Source organism: Symphodus melops, assembly GCF_947650265.1.
Source record: "Symphodus melops genome assembly, chromosome: 17".
NCBI lineage: Eukaryota > Metazoa > Chordata > Actinopteri > Labriformes > Labridae > Symphodus > Symphodus melops.
The window spans coordinates 18,625,564-18,645,825 of NC_136707.1; the positions used below are offsets into that span (position 1 = coordinate 18,625,564).

Below are 20,262 nucleotides of genomic sequence, written 5' to 3' on the forward strand. Positions count from 1 at the left end.
GTGTTTTGAGGTAGATAAAAAAAAGAGCAAATCATTAAAACAGGGTTTGGCATTTAATATAATAGTAAAAAAAAATGTACAGTATTGTTTCAAATGAACATGCATGCAAAAATCACATCAAAAGTCTCATGTGAAACCAGCACAAGACAGCATACGTGACTACAGTTTCAAATAAAGAATCATTTTACAGTCTCATATTAAGTATTAAAATAACAAAACAATTGCTCAATACTTTTGCGGTGACATTAACGGCTCTGCAAGACAGTGCTTTATTAGTTACAATTTTTCTGTTAACAATAAGGCCAGCTGTTTGACCTTTAATGCACACCAAATGTGTATATATGGCTAATACTGTGAAAATGTGCGGCCTGCTCTTTATACAACACCAATGGTTCATTTGTCACAATACACATCCAAATGTGGCGTTTCTTCAATTAAATATGATTCATTATTTAACCTCCTTAAATTAAATATGCTCTTACACTTAAGCACTACAACGAGATGTTATATTAGAAAAAAAGTACAAGAAGGAGGATTGAAGCCTCTTTTTCCCCCTAAAACTTTCCCTTAGAGACAATGTGGCTGGTGTGACAATCGTGTTCAAAGTGCGTACTTTTCTATTCTGGGTTATCTCAAATTAAACAGTTACCCAAAACAAGTTGGTTACACCAAAAAAGAAAAAAGGGGGGGATGTTTTTTTTTTGTTTGTTTATGGCAAAAGAAAGAATGGGAGGCTGGAGTAGCAATAGTTATCCCTGGTTCCTTGTAAAAGCTCTGCTGTCACAAATCAGGATACTGATTACCAGCTGATTTCACAGATTCAAACGACTGTTACACTTTGACTGATAGGTATGTTTGTGTAGCACTATGGAAATATTTTCTGCTTTGAACACGGCCTTTGATTAGAATAAGACACGGTAGCACAGAAACGAAAATGCCACAAACAGTAAAGTTAATAATGACTATCACTTTATTTCAGCAGAGGGAGGAGTGGTTTATGATGAAGTGCTACAGATTTAGGAGTAGAAGTGTTTGAAAGTGCTGAATTCAGAAGACTGTAGTTTAAAAAAAAAAAAAACATTAAGAGTCCTGCAAATAAAACTATTTTGCCCTTTCAACCTCACCACAGAGCACACACCCTATGGCTTTCATTGCAAGGACAAACAAAAGTTGATTTTTGTATTTATTGATGTTTTTTGCTTTTTTTTTTATTTATCTTAGTCTATCTCAACATTTTCAGACTACTGGACAGCGGTGGAGCTAAGGGTCTTCGATGTCCATGAATTCCCTTTTGGGCGGCGCTGACCCTCTGTACCAGGCGCAAGAGTCATCACTCCTCTTGATACAAGCAAAGTGTTTGGCCTGCTTTCCGTTGACTGTCTTCTCAATCACCCAGTCCAACCACAGGCACTCCGTCGGGCCGCTGAGCACGCAGGGGATGGAGGTGCAGCGAGTGATCTAAGAAACAGAAAAGAGAGCGAGATCAGGGATTGTGCTTACAACATGCACTTTGTATTTTTTCAAAAGATTATTTTCGTTCGCGGTCACTCAGAAGTGGCTAATTCTACTTTGCTGAATACGTCTTTTCGACTGGTCTACCTTGCAATCACAGCCCATTTCGTAGCGCTGAGTCAGGCTCTTCTTCTGGGTGGCACTCAGTTCCTCCCACTGCTCAATGAAGTCACACAGTGTGACATGCATCGTCCCATCGGTCTCCAATTTGCCTGGAGAGACACAAGAGTGCATCAGATCCAGCCAGGGACAATCTGTGCTACGTTTTCTAATGTGTTAGAACTTCTACCTGTGATCAGATACTCTTTGCCGTTAGTGTCCAGATTCACTCCACACACTGCAGAGGATGGTGCCGTGTAGATGGCATCGATATCCTGGTTTGGACCTTTGAACATCTGACAAATAGAAACAGAGGACAGAACATTCAGATACACATCACAATTGGGTTTATATTGTTACGTGAGAATAATAGCTTTATCCAATGTACCTTGATCTGTTTGATGTCATACTTGATCCGTTTGATGGGGTTTCCATAGATGTCATTGCCAACATCAACCTCCTCCTCTCCAACCAACTTCGCCCTGATAACTGGACACAAAAAACAACCCATATTTACCTTCATTGTTCTTGAAAACAAAGCTTCAAACACTATTGTTACAGTAAAACTGAAATGGATCTGGGTCTGATATAAGCCCAGCCTCAGTTCGGCATGCTGGTGTTGGCTACAAGTCGTTGCTGCGGCTTGGATCTGAGGAGTTTGCATGTGCCAGGTGCTGGGAAGACAGAGGCACATGAGTGTTTCATCAGCTGCAATCAGAGGGAGGAATGTGCGCCGCCTGCTCCCAGGCTGCTGGGCCGACGCAGGAGGAAGCTAGTCAGCAATCTTTGTAAAAGCTGAACTAGAATGCTCCCCTCACCCCCAGGCCTCTCTGCCGGCCTGCCTCTATGTCTGGAGAGAGGTGCTGACATGCAAATCAACCTCTCCTTCCCCTCTCTCGTTCTTTTACTTGTGCTCCAAAGCTGCAGCTTCCAAATTCAGTGGTTCGGAAAAAAAAAAAGAAAAAAAAAAAACACTAAATCAAGTGGAAAAATATTACCAGAGCCATACTGATGAGCAATTGAGCTCAAAAACAGAATACTCATCAAAAAACTATGAATCATTTGTCAGAGGAAAACAGCTCCTATCACGTGAATCTCAACCATCAAGTATAGTAAGTTGTTGATCATGTGCCATTCATAGCTGAATACCTATGGAATACTGCAAGTATGCAAGTTGCAGCGATTACTGTGCAGACATGCGACCGCTACAGTAAAAAAAAACAACAAAAAAACAAAACACGTTTACAAGTTTGGATTGAAAATCTTTTAAGTGGAGGAAACGAGCAACAGAGCTAATGATAACCAGATGTTCCTTCAGCCCGTTCTTTCTCTCAAGGTGGCAGCTACTGACTGCCTCCGACCATCTCCAGCACGCCTCCCTTCCAAATAAGATCAAGCCTTTGTGTTTGTTTTCTTATATGATGTAAGGTATGTAGCTGCGAGCCACATGTGCCCTTATTCGATGACAATAGAGGCTTAGTGAACATCTCCTTTTAAGGGTCTAAAGAGTGAACTCTAAAGAAAAAAAGAGAAACGGGGGGGGGGGGGGGTAACGAGTGTGTGCACAGATGGAGTGGTTGCATGCTCTGCGCAGAGGATCAGAGGGAAAATGGACAGTCAAACTGCAGAGGTAGCATTAGCGTAGCAGTGTCCTCTGTGTGTGCGTGTACACAGGGAGATAGGGAGAGATCGTATTTTTTTAAAATGTGCCTGGCTTCCAACTAAGTCCCGAGTTGTGCAATCTAAATGCTGCACAGCTGCTTTGAAGCTGCATGAAAACAAGCTGTGCACAATGAAGAGCCGAACAACAAAACGCACAAAGTCAAGATTGATTTTGGTTTATACAAAATCCTTCCCAACTCTCCGAGTGAGAAGAGCTGAGGACAGAAACTGTCCAACTTGTCGGGCTACACAGTGGATTAGTGGTAATCCCGTTTGCCTGAGTTTGCAGAATCACATGCAGACCACTTCTCCTTTTCCTAGTCTAAAGTAGGGCAGGTGAAAATATGCACAGTATGTCAACAACACTGAAATATGGGGCTAATAAAAATGATATATATGCGTGTTGCCACTTGGGCTTTAGAAACGCTTAATCAGGGTTGGAGTTGGTTTTTAAATTTGAACTTAAAGGGTAATTATAAATCAGAACATCTAAACTTACTCATTAAAAACATACCAATCAAATCCAGTGTAAGCTCTCATCTTTCCTACGCATTCCACTGAAGCATTAGTACTACTGTTTAAGGTTATAGCTCAAGTTATCTACACTGACCGAGTGCTGATCTCACAGCACATGTTGATGTTTACAGAAACAAGCTGACCAAGCCCTTTAAAAAAAATCCCATGTTAAACAGAACTGGGAGTCAAGAGAGCCGTGTCATTTTCTAGTTACTGAAACCGTAAACACATTATTTAGTACACAGTGTTGTGGTCGTGAGAGTGCTTTAAAAAACAAAGAGAAAAAGAGAAGAAAGCAAATGCATGTCATGTAATTGCAGGTCCCGTGCATGCAGTCTCCTCCCCGAGAAGCCACAACGTGGTCGAACGCAGAACGGAGAAAAAAAATTAACGAGAACCTTTCAAGATCCACGGATTAAATCCATTGTTATCCATTCCATTGTGTTTAACACGTGGCATCATGTAAACAATGGTGGAATATGGTTTTCTTTCTTTGTGAATGAAACACGAAGATGCCGTTAAGAAAATGCTGAGTGTTGAAAGACGGAATATTCTGTCAAGAACCATTGGATGTGCAACGACTGGTCGGACTGACGTAAAGCACTATCACCAGTAATGCTTGATATCAAAACAGCCTTTACTGGAGTGTGCACACATTTAATCTGGCTTTCAATCTCAGCTCTTGTTTACACAGCTTGCAGCACAGGGCCGACTTCGTACAGGAAAATCATGTTCAAAGCCAGCTTCCTTTCAATATCACCAATACGTTCCCTGTTATTTCCCTGTCCAGGTGTTTACACAAGGTTATTAGACAATCACCAAGAGTTGTGAAATAAACAGCAAAATACAAAATGAGTGTAGCATATGACGACCCAAGCAAATACCGTAGAGATGGATTTGAATTTATGAGTTTTTTTTTGGGGGGGGGGGGGGGGTTTATGTTCTTGGCCTGTCTGCTTTGACAGGATAAATGGAAGTACGTGTTCATCGCTATCTGACACATTTGTTTTTAGATGCTGGACAGAAGGGGAGAAATAAACCAGGCTCTACTGAAAGATGATAATCTGGTGGAGGGGTGTAAAGTATCCTCACGACAGTCTGCTTGAAGAGACTTTAAGGTGAACCAATCAACTGACATTAGTACAGCACCGTAACAAATGTTATTTTCAAGACACTTGACATAAAGACAACTTATTCATAAAAGGGCCCATTATAGCAGATTTAACCATTCTTGACAGATAGCCTACAGTTTCGGTTTACTGGAACTACGTTTTCAAGCGTTTACATCCCCTTGAGTAATTTTCCATTGGCCACAGACACTCGCACTGACTCCAGGTCTGAACTTAAGTAACACTTTCACATCAGTAAACTGATGCGACACTGACAGGAAGTAGGGGTTCCTGAAGGCACTGTCTTACTTATTCAGTAACAGCACGGAAGTGCCACACAAACCACACTGACGCTGTTATTTATCCATTAACTCTGCTTAATTAGAAGAAAAAATGAAACAAAAAGTGAAGGTGGATGCAGAGGCCATTGGAGTTCAAGGTGGGGCTACCGTTGGTACAAAGTGACCATCATTATGAGTGTAGCATCCCTCCACTTTGCAATGTCAGCCACCCAATCATTTTCTATGCAGCAGCCTGCAAATTAACCAAACTATAACATCAAATTAACAGGGTTTCTCAGGATCTGCTATTTGACTATTGAAATGTGTTATACTCTTTCTGAAATGACACTGCAAGTAATATGGATTACAGTTTGTGGTGGAATAACTAAAGGTCATAGGAGGGCCTATCCATGGTGCTGAAGCACAACACGTGTAGAGTGGGCGTTGTGGGGGGGTTAAGGTCATTTTTGGACTTGACTTCAGACACTGAAAAGATGAATCAGTGTAGGATGTCAGATGGCCATCGGGATTCTTTTAAGTTTGAGAAAGGTGGAGCCCTGTGTCCTCTGTGTGACCAAATCATCAAAAGCCTGCATCAAGAACTAACTTTAAAGGTTCCTTTTGGTTAGCGCTGTCACCTCACAGTGAGAAGCTTCCTGGTTCAAATCCCCTGTTGGACAGGGGCCTTTCCTTTCTGTGCGGAGCTTGTACCCTTTTACATTGATGAGTTCTTCAGACACTCCAGCTTCCCTCCACAGTTTAAGACATGCTCATGAGGTTGACTGGTGGCTCTAATGTGCCCACTTTAATGTTTGTCTTCATGTCAGCCCTGTACTCAACTGCAGACATGCATGTCCAGCACCCAATGACAGCAGGCATTTTGCTACAACCCTTTAGGCTGGGGCGTGCCCAGAGGGGATGGAAATCTGATTGGCCACCCTACAGTGCCAACCCAAGATCAAATATTTCCCTTCTCAGAGTTAAAATCTACTTTTAAGGTTGTGTTAATTTCTTAAGACAGGTGCATAGGAAAGGAACGAGCCCGTTAAAACATTGGCAAGAAAAACTCTGTAACTAGAAAATGACTCATCTTTCCATTTTAAAAATTGTGATTTTGGACATGAATCTTTTTTTTTTTTTTGAGTCCTTAAAACTTAAACTCAGAAAATGTTTACATGAACTTTCTCTTGTGCTACTCAACAGTAGGCTTAGATAGGATTAAAGGAAATAATAAAAGAAGGTAAATCAATTTAATTCTCTTCATGCCACCCTTGCAGAAGTCGGTTCCCCGGTTGGGCCATGTAAGACAAAAAGGTCTGGGCACGCCCCTGACCTCAGGAACCAGAATATACATTGTGTTTATAAAGGTTTAGTGTTTCTTATGATGATAAAATATCTTATTGATAGAGGTTTGAATTTTCTGCAAGGCAAAATTAAACTACTACTAAAAAAAAACAACTTTTGTATATATGTTAAAGAAAACGTGCCGTAAATGATCAAATCTATTGTTTTTAATGTTAGTATCTAATTCATTTATAGTTGTAGTGGTGGTAAGTGGACTACTCTTTACCTTCCGTAGTGAGAACTTAAAAGAGTAGTTAGCATGGAAACAAACTTCCTTCACTCTCTTTAAGTGTCGACATTTGTTTCCTGACTGCATTTGCACAGTTGCAACTTTTATATGATCTCAGAAACGGTTGAACAGGAACTGCTGAAAAATCACTTTCCTTTATACAGTAAACTGCCCAGCAGGATAATGTGGTTTCCTCAGCCTCAGTCATGGAATCCAATGGTAAAGAGAAACCTTTGAATAAGTCAGCTTGTGTGTACATACCACACACACTGAGCCAGCCTCGCAACCAAGAAAAAGACCCTCAGCAAAGCAATATTTAAATAGCTACACAGGCTGCTCACTGTTGAGACTCTCCCAGTTTAAGGTCTGATGTGAGGGCAGCAACAGGCAGTGTTTTGTAAAAGGTAAAATAGGAGGGAAACTATCCCTGTGGAATTTGAAAGAGAGAGTCAATGCAATTAACATTTAGAGGTCAGAAAGGAGGTGCACCCTTATCCCTCTCCAACACTGAGCCGAGGATGGTAGGACTGATTACTTTTGCAGCTTTCGCTACTTGGCCCACAGTGTGAGTTGCAAATACCTCAACAATTCTGGTTTTATACTTTCTGCGCTCCACAAATAATGGTTGGTGGGGGGAATGGAAAAGACGCAATAACAGGCAATTATGTGGCAAAACAAAAAAAAAAAAACTGCTTTTCATTTTGATGACTGGTTATGGAAAGAAAACGTCTGCTGTGTAAATTATCTTCTAAAAAAGTGGAAACATTTGAAATGATGTGCTCCTATTTTACCCATATAAGGTGAGCTAAACAGTTTTCTACCATAGGCCTATGACATAAAAGCACCATAAAGTTTAGACTACATTTTTGCACATTCAAACGAAAGAAAATGTGACTATAAGAAGGGAGAAGAGAGGGAGGGGAGTGGAAAGAAAAGAGTGAGAGACAGAAAATTCTATCCTCCTCCCCTTGTAATTGTAAACACAGGAGAGTAAAGCAAGTCTGCACAGTTTTCCCCAACATGGAATTCAAAGTTTTTCAGACCGTCTCCTCGACGACACGTTAAACAAAGACAAAATGTTACATATTCAATTTTTTTCTCATGTTGATTTACTTACCGACGTCTGAGCTGCAGAACGCCTGCTGAGGATGCGCTGGGGAACAGCTGCAAGCTTCTGCTATTTCTTCCACTCGCCAAAGAAACAATATGGCCAGAGTGATAAAATTCGCCGTCCAGGTCATCTTTGAAAACTACGACGTTTAAATTTTAAACGGAAAACTGTGAAGGAGGGAAGTTGAGCAGTCTTGCAAACCTACAGGAACTACACTAAGAGTGTCCAAAGCTTCAAGGGAACAACTGACGCTCCGCTTGTCAAAGAGGGAGATGCACAGCGCATGAGAGGGAGTTCATTCCTGTAGAAATCTGCTCTCAAGCTCCTTTAAATGTGTTTTCCACCACCGTCAGGGATCAGGCGCTCTCTATTAGTACAGGCTCCTCCCCCTGCTGCGCTCTCAGCCAGTGAGCAGCCTTCAGCCCCGCAGAGGTCAGGGGCTCCCGAAATGTTCACATCCAACCCGCAATCCCCGTCACCTTCTGTCACAATTACGTTACACGAAGAGGTTGATTGGGGTGACGTGATCCATAGCTGTCAAATCGCCCCTGGCAACCCTTATACGTATGCATTTTTTCCCCCTGAAACACTTTTCATGACCTAGATAAGAACTTGAATGTTTACTCCTGCTCCACTCGTATCCCCATCCCCACAAGATCAACAGTTTTTAATCCATAATGTTCATTCAAAACCTTACATCAAACCCTCTTCTTTATGAACAACTAACCTGATTCATTCATTCTGGACATTAATGGTGTTTTCACACATGTGTAAAAACTCCCAAAAATTACAGAAATGTGGTGAGTTGCATGTTGAATGCAAAGGCACTTTTTCCCTGCCAGCCCCCCCAGTAAAAGTTTGTCCACATGAGCTCAACGTGAGGCGATGTGTGAACATCTCCACCATTATTATATCTCGCGAGTGGTGCACAACTTTTGCCATCATCATGCAAGTAAAAAAAGCTGCTTCATACTCTGCTATGCTCACCAGTATGTTCCTTTTCTACCTGTTCAACGATACTGTGAAAAAAAGGAGTATATTGTGAGGCAAACACTTTCATTGTAGTGTCACAAACACATTCCAAAGTCTGCCATCTTGGTTTCCCACTGCATCTGTTTTCAGGTCATTACAACATTAGTCTCTCTTTGATTTTTACAAACTACCTTTAGTTAATGACTTTTCCGCTCTCTTAAGCATTTTGAAATGCAATTCAATTTGTCTGAAATGTTCTACATAAATAAAGTTTGACTCATTTTTTTGGTTGATTTCTTATTCTTCAGGGTGAGTGATATGTGAAGGCAAACTGGCAAATACTGTTAGCAATTTTTCAGGCATTTTAAGACATTAGAGCAGTGGCAAACTGTGCGTGTGTGTATCTGACTCGTACTGTCCAAGGTCACAAGTCAAACTCAACATGAGTCATTCAGTAAAATCCACATTACGTACCTTATGGATTACTTCAGTGAATGAAATGCGCAATACGATGTCCTGCCCTTGCTTTAACCTTTCTACAAAAAGGCTTACTCTTGAATTTAAAAACAAAACATTTACAGTATTTGCTCTCAGCTGGAAGATGTAGTATGGAGAGTGGTCTCCATCTTCTCATTGGTCAACATAAAGTCAAAATCAGCACATTTCTCCAAATGTCATATTTTCAATAACACTTTGACCCGAAACTGTGGGGGGGAAGTTTAAAACTGACCTTCATCTGAACTCCTTCTTTACTTCCTGCCTGCTTTCGTAGGGACAGTTACCCCACTTAGCTTTCAGCTAGTTACAAAATCTGTGCAACTACAAGTTATCTAATTGTCACAATATTTTGAAAGGTTTCGTTGTTTCCTTTATTTGTTTCCCTCCGTCTTCAAAGGTTTTCCAATGAACCGGTGACCCTGAACTTAAAGTAAGACTAGTTAGTTCTGATGCTGTTTAAATAAGCTGCAAACACAACATGCAGCAATAATAGAGGAACATTTTGAGCCAGATCAATCAGTAGTCTCCGGTTGTATTTGCTTTAAGAGACGCATCTGCTACTCTTCTTATTCAGACCCATCTGAACAGTTTATAGGATAAGATCTTTTCAACTGAAGGCATTTTGGTAAACACAGATGGCTGCGATGGCTGTCTGTAATAAAAGTTTAAGCTGCCAAGTCATAATGCAAACCCCCACTAAACTATTATTAACTTAGACGCAATACAAAATTAATTTGGGAATTAACTACCTAGCATAGTAGGCACACACATGAATAATCCACAACATTAAGGTCCGTTAAGCAGAAAGGATCAAACCACAGGTTGTGAGATATTCTGTCCTTAAGCAAGCAATTTCACACACACTCATGTGATACTGTTATGATAATACTGTGATGCATCCATTATAGCAGCTTTAAACATTTCGGGTAATGCTATTTAACAGATGTGGAAATACTTAGGTGAGTCTTGCTGAGTCATCCTTAGGTCAGACTGCACACTTATTTGAGGTTTCAATCCAGTGAAAGTTTTCAGGCGCGCACAGTAAGTTCGGGAAAAACACTGCTTGAATTGGATAAAAAAAAATCTAAGGAAGACTGGAGGAGGAAAGGTGGAGTGGAGAAGAATGACATCATCCTCTTAAACTTAATAGATTCAATCTGGTGGCGATTACCCGTGTGTATGCTACACAAGCCCCTCTGCAATACTGTGAAAGAAACATTATGCTACGGCAAATACTTCAGTCGTATCTCATCTCTGACTCATGCTCAAAAGTAGATGGTTTTGTGTGAAAGTTTGCCACTGCAACACCAACTCCGGAAACAAAAGATCTTTAGAGTTTTAGGGTTTGTGGCCTCTTGTGTTGATTCTGGCTGAAAACAGAAGATCGCAGTCGGTCCACAGTGTGTTTAATGATTAGAGCTGATGATGAATAATGAAGAAGAGGGCCACAGAGAGAAAGACAGAGAGAGGACTGTATCTGCTGCTGCTTCCTTGCTCCCTGACATCATTTGGCCAAAGACTGTCAGCATTCTGGCTACAGATATTTCCACTGTTTTTCATACTTGAGCAATTCTTGCCTGGTTGCTTTTCCATTGGACTCGCATGTAATAGGCAGGGAGAGGCAGTAAGAGCAGCAGAAGAAGGGGACAAGTGATTTAATTTTGTTTGAAGTGATCAATGTCCCTTGCGTTTTTTTCCTGAAGGGAAATTGGGTTTCTCCTTCGTGTTATCTTAGCTTTAGAGTACCAATGCCATGGGTTAGATAAGGAAAATTCCCAAATTGCTAGAAATTTTGCAAGCCGGTATGACTCGTTTTGCATGGCGGAAGCCACCAGACACTGAAGACACAACGTGGAAAACAACACAGATGTTTTTTTTGGGCGTGGGACAGAAACAAAGACATGTGAAAGGAAGTGACACATCCAGGACCAAATAGGCAGAACTACGCTGCTGTCTCTTTCCACAGTTTACCAAAAACATGAGAGGAACAGCAGACGCCTTCTTCTGGGCAGAGCCTGCCGCCCCCTGTCCAAACAGTCGGCTTCCTTTGCACTGAGATGCCGACTGATGTGGTGGGCTCTACTCAAATCCCAGCAATGTCCTCGGCTCCTGCAAGTGACCTCACAGCATGACCACTCTGAGCTATTTCCCACATGGCTACTCTCCCTTTAGAACAGAGGTTTACTTGCCTGTAAAGATCCAAGTCACTTTATCTACATTTGGTTTTAATTTGTTGGGAGAGGGCGGATTTGTTGAAGAAGTGCAATGTAAGCAGCCCCCCGTGTACATTACCCACAACAAACGCTTAAAGGGGCTTAGGAATTAGGGATGGCCTGAACTTCCATACCCTAAATTACAGACTTGCAAAGACCAGGAATAATCTCTAAACGAAATGCCCGGCAAGACAGAAAAAGAGGGTCTCATTGTGGGAAGCGGTGGGTGCTGTGGCACTGACCCACATCCTCATGACTCCCACCTTCTCTGCACATGACCTGACCATCACGTAGCTTCTAGAAAACCCCTCCCTCCTCTCCACCATCTCTGTGTTGTGTGACTTAGGGGTAATTCCCACTGTTTTCCATTTGTCAGTGCAGCTCTTCACATTTTATTGGTGACAGCGAGAGACAGTGAATCAATGTTGGCAGGTTCACACCAAGGACAGGAGGAAAACATCTGCTTCAAAAGACAGAAAAACCACTAATATGTCTCCATTGACTTTGAGGTGAAATGGTGTCCACCTTCAGTGTGGCGTCACAATGAGTCTGCTCTCTTGTCTGAGTGTCCTCGGTGATTGGGATCATTTCAGTTGTTACCACACTAACTACACATATTGCGTGTATTCATGGGAGTTGTGCCTTTTTTTTAGGCCCACACTGATAAATGACATGTAAATGATCATACAGTCATTTCCTCTGCTGCACCACAACACTGCCGGCCCATGACTGGAATGTCTGGGGCTTCTAGTAAGACGATGAACAATTGAAACAGCAATTTGGTGTTGTGCTAATGTCTAATCCACAAGCCCTGAAGCTAACCAAGCTGAAATAACAAAAAGTCAGAGAGTAAAGTGCACTTCCATCAGATGCTAAGCAAATTAACGATTTCATGTTGCCTGACATATCTAAGTCCAATAATGGCTCTCCTCTGTTTTTCTCTCCTCCGACCTGTGAAAAATGTCAGGCTTTTAACCTGCTACTGCTTAACTATGTTTACTAGATGATTGCTGATTTTCATGATAAGAGGGCAGGAAAACATTTTTTAAAGTGTTTTCCAAATTAGCCACAGATAGAAACCTGTATGCATGGCACAAACTATGTATTTTACATCTGTTCATGTTTCCCTGTTAAATAAACAAAGTATATAATCGTGAGAGTTTTAAAAATTTAGACAGACAATACAAAAAAGGAGTATGATGTGGCAGTAGAGGGAGGAGATGCTGAAAGGTTGCAAGGTTAAGGGTCAAATGCAAAGGCCTGACTCTCATTTCAATGGACCTATAAAAGTTATGTTGCCTTTAAACAAAAACAACCTCCAGCTTCCTGAGACCAGACACATCTTCAGTACCGGAGCAAATGCAACATAAGCTTGCAAATTTATGCCATGCCAGAAATGTTTTATCAAAATATGGGAACCAGTGCAGCAATGGATCCTGTATACTTTCATAAACACTGAACATTACAAATAAGATTTTTTCATTAGCTGTTTGGAGAAATAAATAAGCGACACCTTATTCCTGTAATCAAAGATAAAATGTTCTTTCCACCTATTTTAAGGTATTACAAGAAATATTCTTTAAATGTTTTTTTTATTGTTGTAAATTTTAGAAAATTGGGAAATTCCAGTATGTCACTTGAGATAAGGCAGCTTTATCAGCTTACGTTATTGGTTGTTCGTGAATCCACACCAAAAAAATAAATAAAAATCAGGCTGGATATTTAGTGGATAGAATTACACAACAATTAAAATGAAGCCAAATATCACTCACGTTAAAAAACAAGTCATCATGATGACAATGTCAGTTTTCTTATTTTTTCATGAGGATGACACAAGATTACCTGCAGATGATTTACAGTTACCACACAGCTCTTCCTGCATAGGTCCGACCAAATTCTTAGGAGTTTATGCAACACTTTGAGAGAGGGAGGGCGGATTTGTTGAAGATCATTACAGATGATCAGTCATCTGTTATGATGTTTTCATTTGGTGCAGTTAGACATGGACACACTTCTGGGAAACGCGTGAGTCACTGTGTGTTATACTGTAGAAAGTGGCTGTTAAACCCACCAGCTCAGGCATGTCGTCAAAGTGTGACCGTCTGTTGCGCAAGAAAAATGCAGGAAGACTTTAAGGCATTCTGGTAAAAACACAATAGCTTGGGAAAGTTCCATGACTCAAGTGAAGCAAAAAATGTTATCATCGTTAAACAAACCTTGGTCTTTAGATTCTTTATCTTAGGGTGACCAAACGTCCTCTTTTTACGTCCTGTCCGGGGCGTCCGGGGGGGTTTTATAAAATCATGACAATGTCCGGGGTTTACTGTTTTTCATTGAACCATCAAGCTTGTACTTAAATTGACCGGCGCAAAATACTACGGTACTACTTCGTTGCGTGACGTAATTGTCGAGAGACTGCTTTGTGGGCGGCTCTGCGACGTGCACGTGCACATGCACAGGGAACAGCAGACAGCAGCATTGATTGCACACAAAATGCCGAAGCGTAAGTGCAGCTTCACAGATGAACTACAAAAACACTGTAAAACACTACAGCAGCTACACAGCAACAGTAAAGAGATGTCTTGCAAAGACTTTTATGCTTATTTGTTGAGCAACTGGAAACTGCTGGGAAAGATCAGCTCTACAGCAAAATATGGATGGGCAGACAAGGAGGATGAAGAAAAGCAGGATGAATAAGACAAAAAAAAAAAAAGATTAAAAGTAGATCATTTTTGTTTGTTAAGTTAGTATTTTTTGAGCATTTTTTCTAATTTATTATTTATCTTGTTACCTTGAAAAGGGAGATATTAAAAGCTGGATTTTCTAACAAAGAGTTCATATTTTCACATTATTTGAAAAGAGAGCTATTATTTTGTTACAGGTAGTTACATATTTCATTTGATTTCATTACAGAAGTTACATTTACACCATTGAGGCATAATAAATCATGATCATAGACCTCTGAGAAGCCTGTCTGAATTTGTGTCTCATGGCTGTCCCGAGTGTCCTCTTTTTTGGAAATCAAAATATGGTCACCCTACTTTATCTGATTATTCTAAATAAAGCAGACAGTTTTTTTCACCTCCTTCTGTTAGGCAGAAATGTGATGATAATTTTCATTTGAACAGTTTTAAGTGGAAAACCTAACTGATAACCAAAATTGAATTACAAAAATGAATTGGAGCAATCAGTAAGCAGGATCATTGGCACGCTAATGGCTAGTTAAATCAGAGACGTTAGCTGTTTCCCACAAACTCGTTACCACCCCTGGTTGTCTTTGGGTTGACGGAGTCACACGTTCCAAGGTTGTGGTGGGCCTTCAGTTGTTTTAAGAGACAGCACGATGGGTGTGATGGATGGTGTTAAGACCACTATCTCTGTTATGAGATGTGTTTTTTTTTTTGTTTTGTTTTTTTTTACATAGATGGCTACATAAACACCCCTTTTAAACCAGCGGCCTTTCCGGACCAGGATGTGCACCATGTCATCTTTAAGGAGTGTCCTTCAGATGTTGAGAAAAGAATCCTGTTTAGTCTCTCCAGACTTAACAGCTACAACACATGACATAGCATAGGAGAGCTGGTATTTTAGGACAGGATTCTGCTGTCCACTTAAGCCTGAGGGACAAGGGACACTCCTTTGAAGATGACAAGCTACACATCCTGGCCAGGGAAGAAGCTTAAACGCCTCCGAAAGGATTACAATTTTCGCTCTGTCCACCATGTTTAGGAGTGAAGAAGTCTTTTGGAGAAGAGATTTAACGTCCTCCAGATCTTTAACTAAGGGCAGGTGCCTTTGGATCAGTACCTTGGGTTAGGAAACGCAAATTAGCAACTTGGTGCAAATGTCTTTTTTTCTTTGTTTAAATGATCAGTATCTTTGCTCACTGTCCCCCTGATAAACACTGCACTGGAACATTTTCCTGCTGGTACAAGGAAATGCAGATACACTGTTAACAGCTCGTAGAGATCAACATTAAATACACTTGCTTCTTTATTGTTTTGTGGTAGATAAGTAAAGTCAAACCATTACACATTAGATTGCAGTTAAAGTATATGGTAAATATTTAGCCAGCTTAGCTATAAGACAGAGGGGAACAGCTAGCCTTGTTCTGTCTGAAAGTGTCAAATCTGCCCATCAACCATTTTAAGCTCACCAAAAATCTATCTATCCCCGTTTACAATATCTTTTAAAATAAAATGAGTTGTAAAAACAAACAATATGGACAGGAGGGAGTTTTGTGCAGGAATGTTTCAAGGCTTGGACCTGTTGACCACCATTTTTAATTTATGGAAGATACAGGCAAATTATTCTACATTTTCAACTCTTTCACTCTATCTTTATACAAATCACATTTACTGATCATGTACAAGTAAAACATATTTAACATTGATTAAGATGGCTGATTCTAGTCGGAATAACCTGGAATAGACCATAGCATATTTTCGAGAAGATCATTTTACACTACACCAGAAGTTATTTATGTCAGCTCCTTCCTATTGCATAAATGCATAACATTGCTCCCAGGCAGACCTAAATTCATTGACTTTAAACAATGATATGAAACCTTTTCCGTCTTTGAGTTGGACAGCCCCAGCAAACGGCAGAGGTCATGACAGAGGATACAGCAAGAGAGAGCAAACTTTGCACGTTGCATTATTACTGTAGTTTGGCCCAGAAGAAACTGAAAAGATTGACATCAGTGTCCACGATAAGAAAAAAGCTATAAAACAGTCTGGTGATTAACTAAACTATACGAGCATGTATTATTGAACGTAGCTTTTGTCTGAATCTAGGCTGTTCTTGAAATGGGTCTTATAAAAATAACATAACTGACTCACTGAATTATGAACGGACTGGATAAAGCTGGAAATCACTTTTATTGCTTGTCATTTTTACAAACGCAGAAGATGATATGAATGAACTCAGTGGTACTCAGCTGGTGTAGCCTCAGAACCCACCACCACTTCCTGAATAAAAAAAATCACAACCCACTGGAAACAGATCCACCAGCTGAGAGCCGCATCCAGATGACAAACTAACATAAAAAAAAGATTCCCATGTCTAATATGGCACACCTTGTGTCCCACTTGATTTCGATCACTGGATGTCTCCTGTCCCACATTTGGGTAATGCAATACATTCAAATCCCTGCATCTGTCCCTTTAATATTTGTACATCTGGAGCAGAAAAAGAATCAATGAATGAATGAATGAATGCGGTTTTATTCATAAAACACAAAATAAAAACAAAAGGCACTTATATGCTTTGATATGTACATCATATGCTTTGATATGTTATAACATGAGATTCTGTAGAAAATCACAAAGGTTGTAATGTAATATTGTAATCTATTGCATCATCAGCACACAAATTGATTAGATGCGAGCCTACATTCATGGTGTTATTGGTCAGATGTACTCTGGTCTCACTACAAAGCGGTAGGTGTACTGGTTATCAGGACACGGATAGGCATTCTGGGTTCCATTCCCGGTATAAGCCAGGTTCTCCTTGAAGTCCTGAACCTGACAGACATACTTGTCTTGGCACATCAGCAGGAGCCGGTTACGGAATAGGATTTTGCTCTGCTGGTTGTAGTAGTTACTGGGAGACAACCGTACTGCAGGGACAGTCTCACACCTCAGACCTTGGTTCGAACACTCATACTTATTCCTGAAGACATTTGCCTCCCAGCTGACCCTGCTGTCCTTGAAGATCTGGCTGTAGTGAATAGATGTAGTGAAGGATACCCTGTTTCTACCGTACGGGCTGGGAGTGGGATGATAATATCCTCCGTTGTACTGACCATAACGCCTCCTATTTCTGTTTGAAGACATGTAAAGGGTTTGGACTGGATCTGTTGGAGCAATAGAAGTGCTCCATGCTTCAGAGGTGTAGATCCTGGGTTTGTAATCTTCATCATTAAACTTTGGGCTGGACTGAAGTTTGCTGAAGGGGAGAACATTAAACTGGAATGCTCTCAACATGTTTTCACGATACACATTTGTAAAGTAGCTGTAGAGGGAAGAGTTGAACTCCAGGTCGTAAACTTTCTCTGCAGGAATCATTGGGAATCGGATGCGAGTCAACAGGTCAACTTGGGCTTCTGAACTGACAGAGTTGCCCTTCTCTTTGATCCAGCGCTCGACAGTCTGAAGCAGGAGGTATTCATCATGCACCACCAGGTCTGAGCGGGCTAGAATGGCTCCAAGAAGCTTAACGGAGAGGGTCGTCCAAGCCGGGGACGTGGTCAGATTTTGGTAGTTCCAGGCCAGATACTGAATACAGTTCTCCCGGAGCACAAGGTCTTCAGTTTCCTCTGCATATTCAAAAAGGGAAACTTGGGTTCGGAAAGAGGCGTCTTCTGGGAGGATTTTAGTGAACAGTCGGCCTGTGTCCTCCATCAGCAGCTTCATCCCAAACTTGGAAGCCATCCAGTGGAGGCATTGCGCGGAGTTAAAAGTTACATCGATCTGACGGGTGTAAATGTACCTTTAAAAAAATAGACCATAGAATAATCATAATAGTTTTGGGGGATTTTTTTCAATGACTTCGCTTTCAATATTACAACCAAGTCGTTTCTGTTTAATAGGAATATGAGCAAAATCATAAATTATGTTATATTTACCTGATGAGGGACCTGAAATATGGTTTGCAAGACCGGCTGATGCCGATTGTAGTATTCGTGCTATCAAGTGAAGCATTGAAGAAAGGAAACCGCGAGAGGATCATTTTGTGCGTACAAATTTCTGTCTCAGCCATCTCAAGGGTCCCATCCTCTTTTCTGTTCCCAGTAGAACTCTGGATCAAGATCAGGAAATCACAGCCACTCCCGCTGTCAAAGAGTTGGCCGAGCTCGTCAGACAAACTGATGCTGTGGTCCAGCGGGTATGCAGAATCATCGATGGTCGTGTTTGTGCCTGGAACCACTACATATGTGAAGGAGTCGTTATTACAAGGTAAGTTCTTTACCTTGATGTAAGGTTTTAAGTACATACCATCACTTTCACAAATAACTCCGACATCCTCTTTGTGGGAGCAGTCAGTCAGTCCCCAGCCTTTGAAAGAACATGTCGACAGATAATTCTCTGTGCCTTTGCAGTCAAGATCATCCAGCCAAATAGGTCCAGAAGCTACAAGGTCAAATGAAAGTAATACATTTACTCATGTCAGGAGAAACAAAATAATCACACTGCAAAAATTCTGCCAGTCTAGGGTGTGACTGAGGCCGATTTCAAGTGCTATAACACTAGTAAACTTATATGTGGTCATAAACATGATTACGGTATAAAAAGCAAAAAAAAGCCAATGTGTGTAAATAAATATGTCTCTATTTATGTCACTTCAGTAAAATGTTCATGCAACATTGGAAACTGTTTTCACTTATTATATGCGTTCTGGCCTTTATTACATCTTGAAACAAGATTTTTTATCTGGACTTGTCAGACTAATGTTGTTTATGGAGTGTGATGAAATATCTTTGAATATAAATAAGAAAAAATGTCGTGCAGTGACACTATTCGTGGTTGAATTTGTAGTGCGAGTAACGTTTCATCACAACTCCTCACTTAGTACAATTGTTTTACTGCCCCCTAGTGGGGAATAAATGGAAGTGGCCGGCACCTTGTCCGTAGTCTTTCCCAAAGACAACCGATTTTGCTCCGGGGAATCCGAGCTGACGACAGACCACCTGGGCCTCGGCCATGTCCCAGTTGTCGTCACAAACTGTTCCCCATTTCCCATCGTGGTAGACTTCCACACGGCCCTCTGAAACACTCTGTGAGCCAAACAGTCGCAAGTCACCGTCCTTCGTGTCACTGTCCACAGACACGTCACTGTCCTGTGTAGGTCTTCCTGTGTGCAAACACAAACACAGGCCTGCGTGAGATATCAACCAAGGCCACGAGGTTGTTTACACATTTAGATAACCTACAGCCTACTTTAAATAAATCAGGTGAGAGTATGTACATAAAAGCAGGTAATATAGTCCTTGAGTAATATAAATACATCATAGACAACAGACTTGAGAAAATAATTAAGCACAACTTGTTTATGAATTATTTTGTAAGTGCATCAAAGCTTGACACTGGATGTTTGCTGTAATCCATATAACACTGTGCACGTGACAGCCAGAGGACTGCTATGTAATACAATGACACTCAAATGAAATGCTTTTTGACCTGTAAATAAATCAAGTGACATGGGCACACATCTGTGATAAAATGAGCCGATACTGATTGTCACTGTACAACATCTTTTCACTCTTTACATGCGGTTCCCATTACTCACGAAACAGGTTCATTCTCATGGCACTTCCAGACTCATGGAGAAGTAGCAGAAGCCACAGACTGAACAAGTTTCGCTGTCTGAGCATTTTCAAACACCAGGGTTAAGGTTCTGATAGAGAGAAAAAAAACAAGGATGTGATCAACATGAAAGCATCTTTACTTACAATTCAAGATGCATGGCTTTAAGTAGTCAATCTGTAGCATTGTTTTCCTTATTGTTGTACAAATACATTCATACATTATCATATATTATGAGGAAAAAATACCATGACAATTTCCCCTGCACTTAAACATGTTTTTCAGTTGCATTACTTTGATTCTTAATGACAATGCGAGATCTGTGCATCAAAACATGTGCCAACTATAAAATCAAACATTACCTTCTCCTCCTTGCCGCCCTGTAGTGCGCTTCCACTTGTGAAGTCTGA

The 20,262-nt window shown here is 40.8% G+C and overlaps 2 protein-coding genes across 3 annotated transcripts; both read right to left on the reverse strand.

The window, feature by feature from the left end:
- Positions 1-34: 34 nt before the first annotated feature.
- On the reverse strand, positions 35-8,232 carry timp2b (TIMP metallopeptidase inhibitor 2b). The gene is made up of 5 exons (XM_079366385.1): positions 7,870-8,232; positions 2,000-2,100; positions 1,802-1,907; positions 1,600-1,724; positions 35-1,458 (listed from the first exon to the last, which is right to left on the reverse strand). The coding sequence occupies exons 1-5, from the start codon at positions 7,991-7,993 to the stop codon at positions 1,261-1,263; spliced, it is 654 nt and encodes a 217-aa protein (XP_079222511.1). The 5' UTR covers positions 7,994-8,232; the 3' UTR covers positions 35-1,260.
- Positions 8,233-16,407: 8,175 nt separating this feature from the next.
- On the reverse strand, positions 16,408-20,250 carry LOC306838388 (galectin-3-binding protein A-like). Of its 2 annotated transcripts, none has more exons than XM_079366550.1 (6): positions 20,215-20,250; positions 19,836-19,943; positions 19,170-19,400; positions 18,545-18,679; positions 18,175-18,466; positions 16,408-18,038 (listed from the first exon to the last, which is right to left on the reverse strand). In XM_079366550.1, exons 2-6 carry the CDS (start codon positions 19,918-19,920, stop codon positions 16,958-16,960), a joined length of 1,824 nt encoding a protein of 607 aa, XP_079222676.1. In that variant the 5' UTR covers positions 19,921-19,943; positions 20,215-20,250; the 3' UTR covers positions 16,408-16,957. The 2 variants fall into 2 exon arrangements, with proteins under 2 accessions (XP_079222676.1, XP_079222675.1); XM_079366549.1 differs by having other exon boundaries at positions 18,175-18,475.
- Between the last annotated feature and the right edge of the window lie 12 nt (positions 20,251-20,262).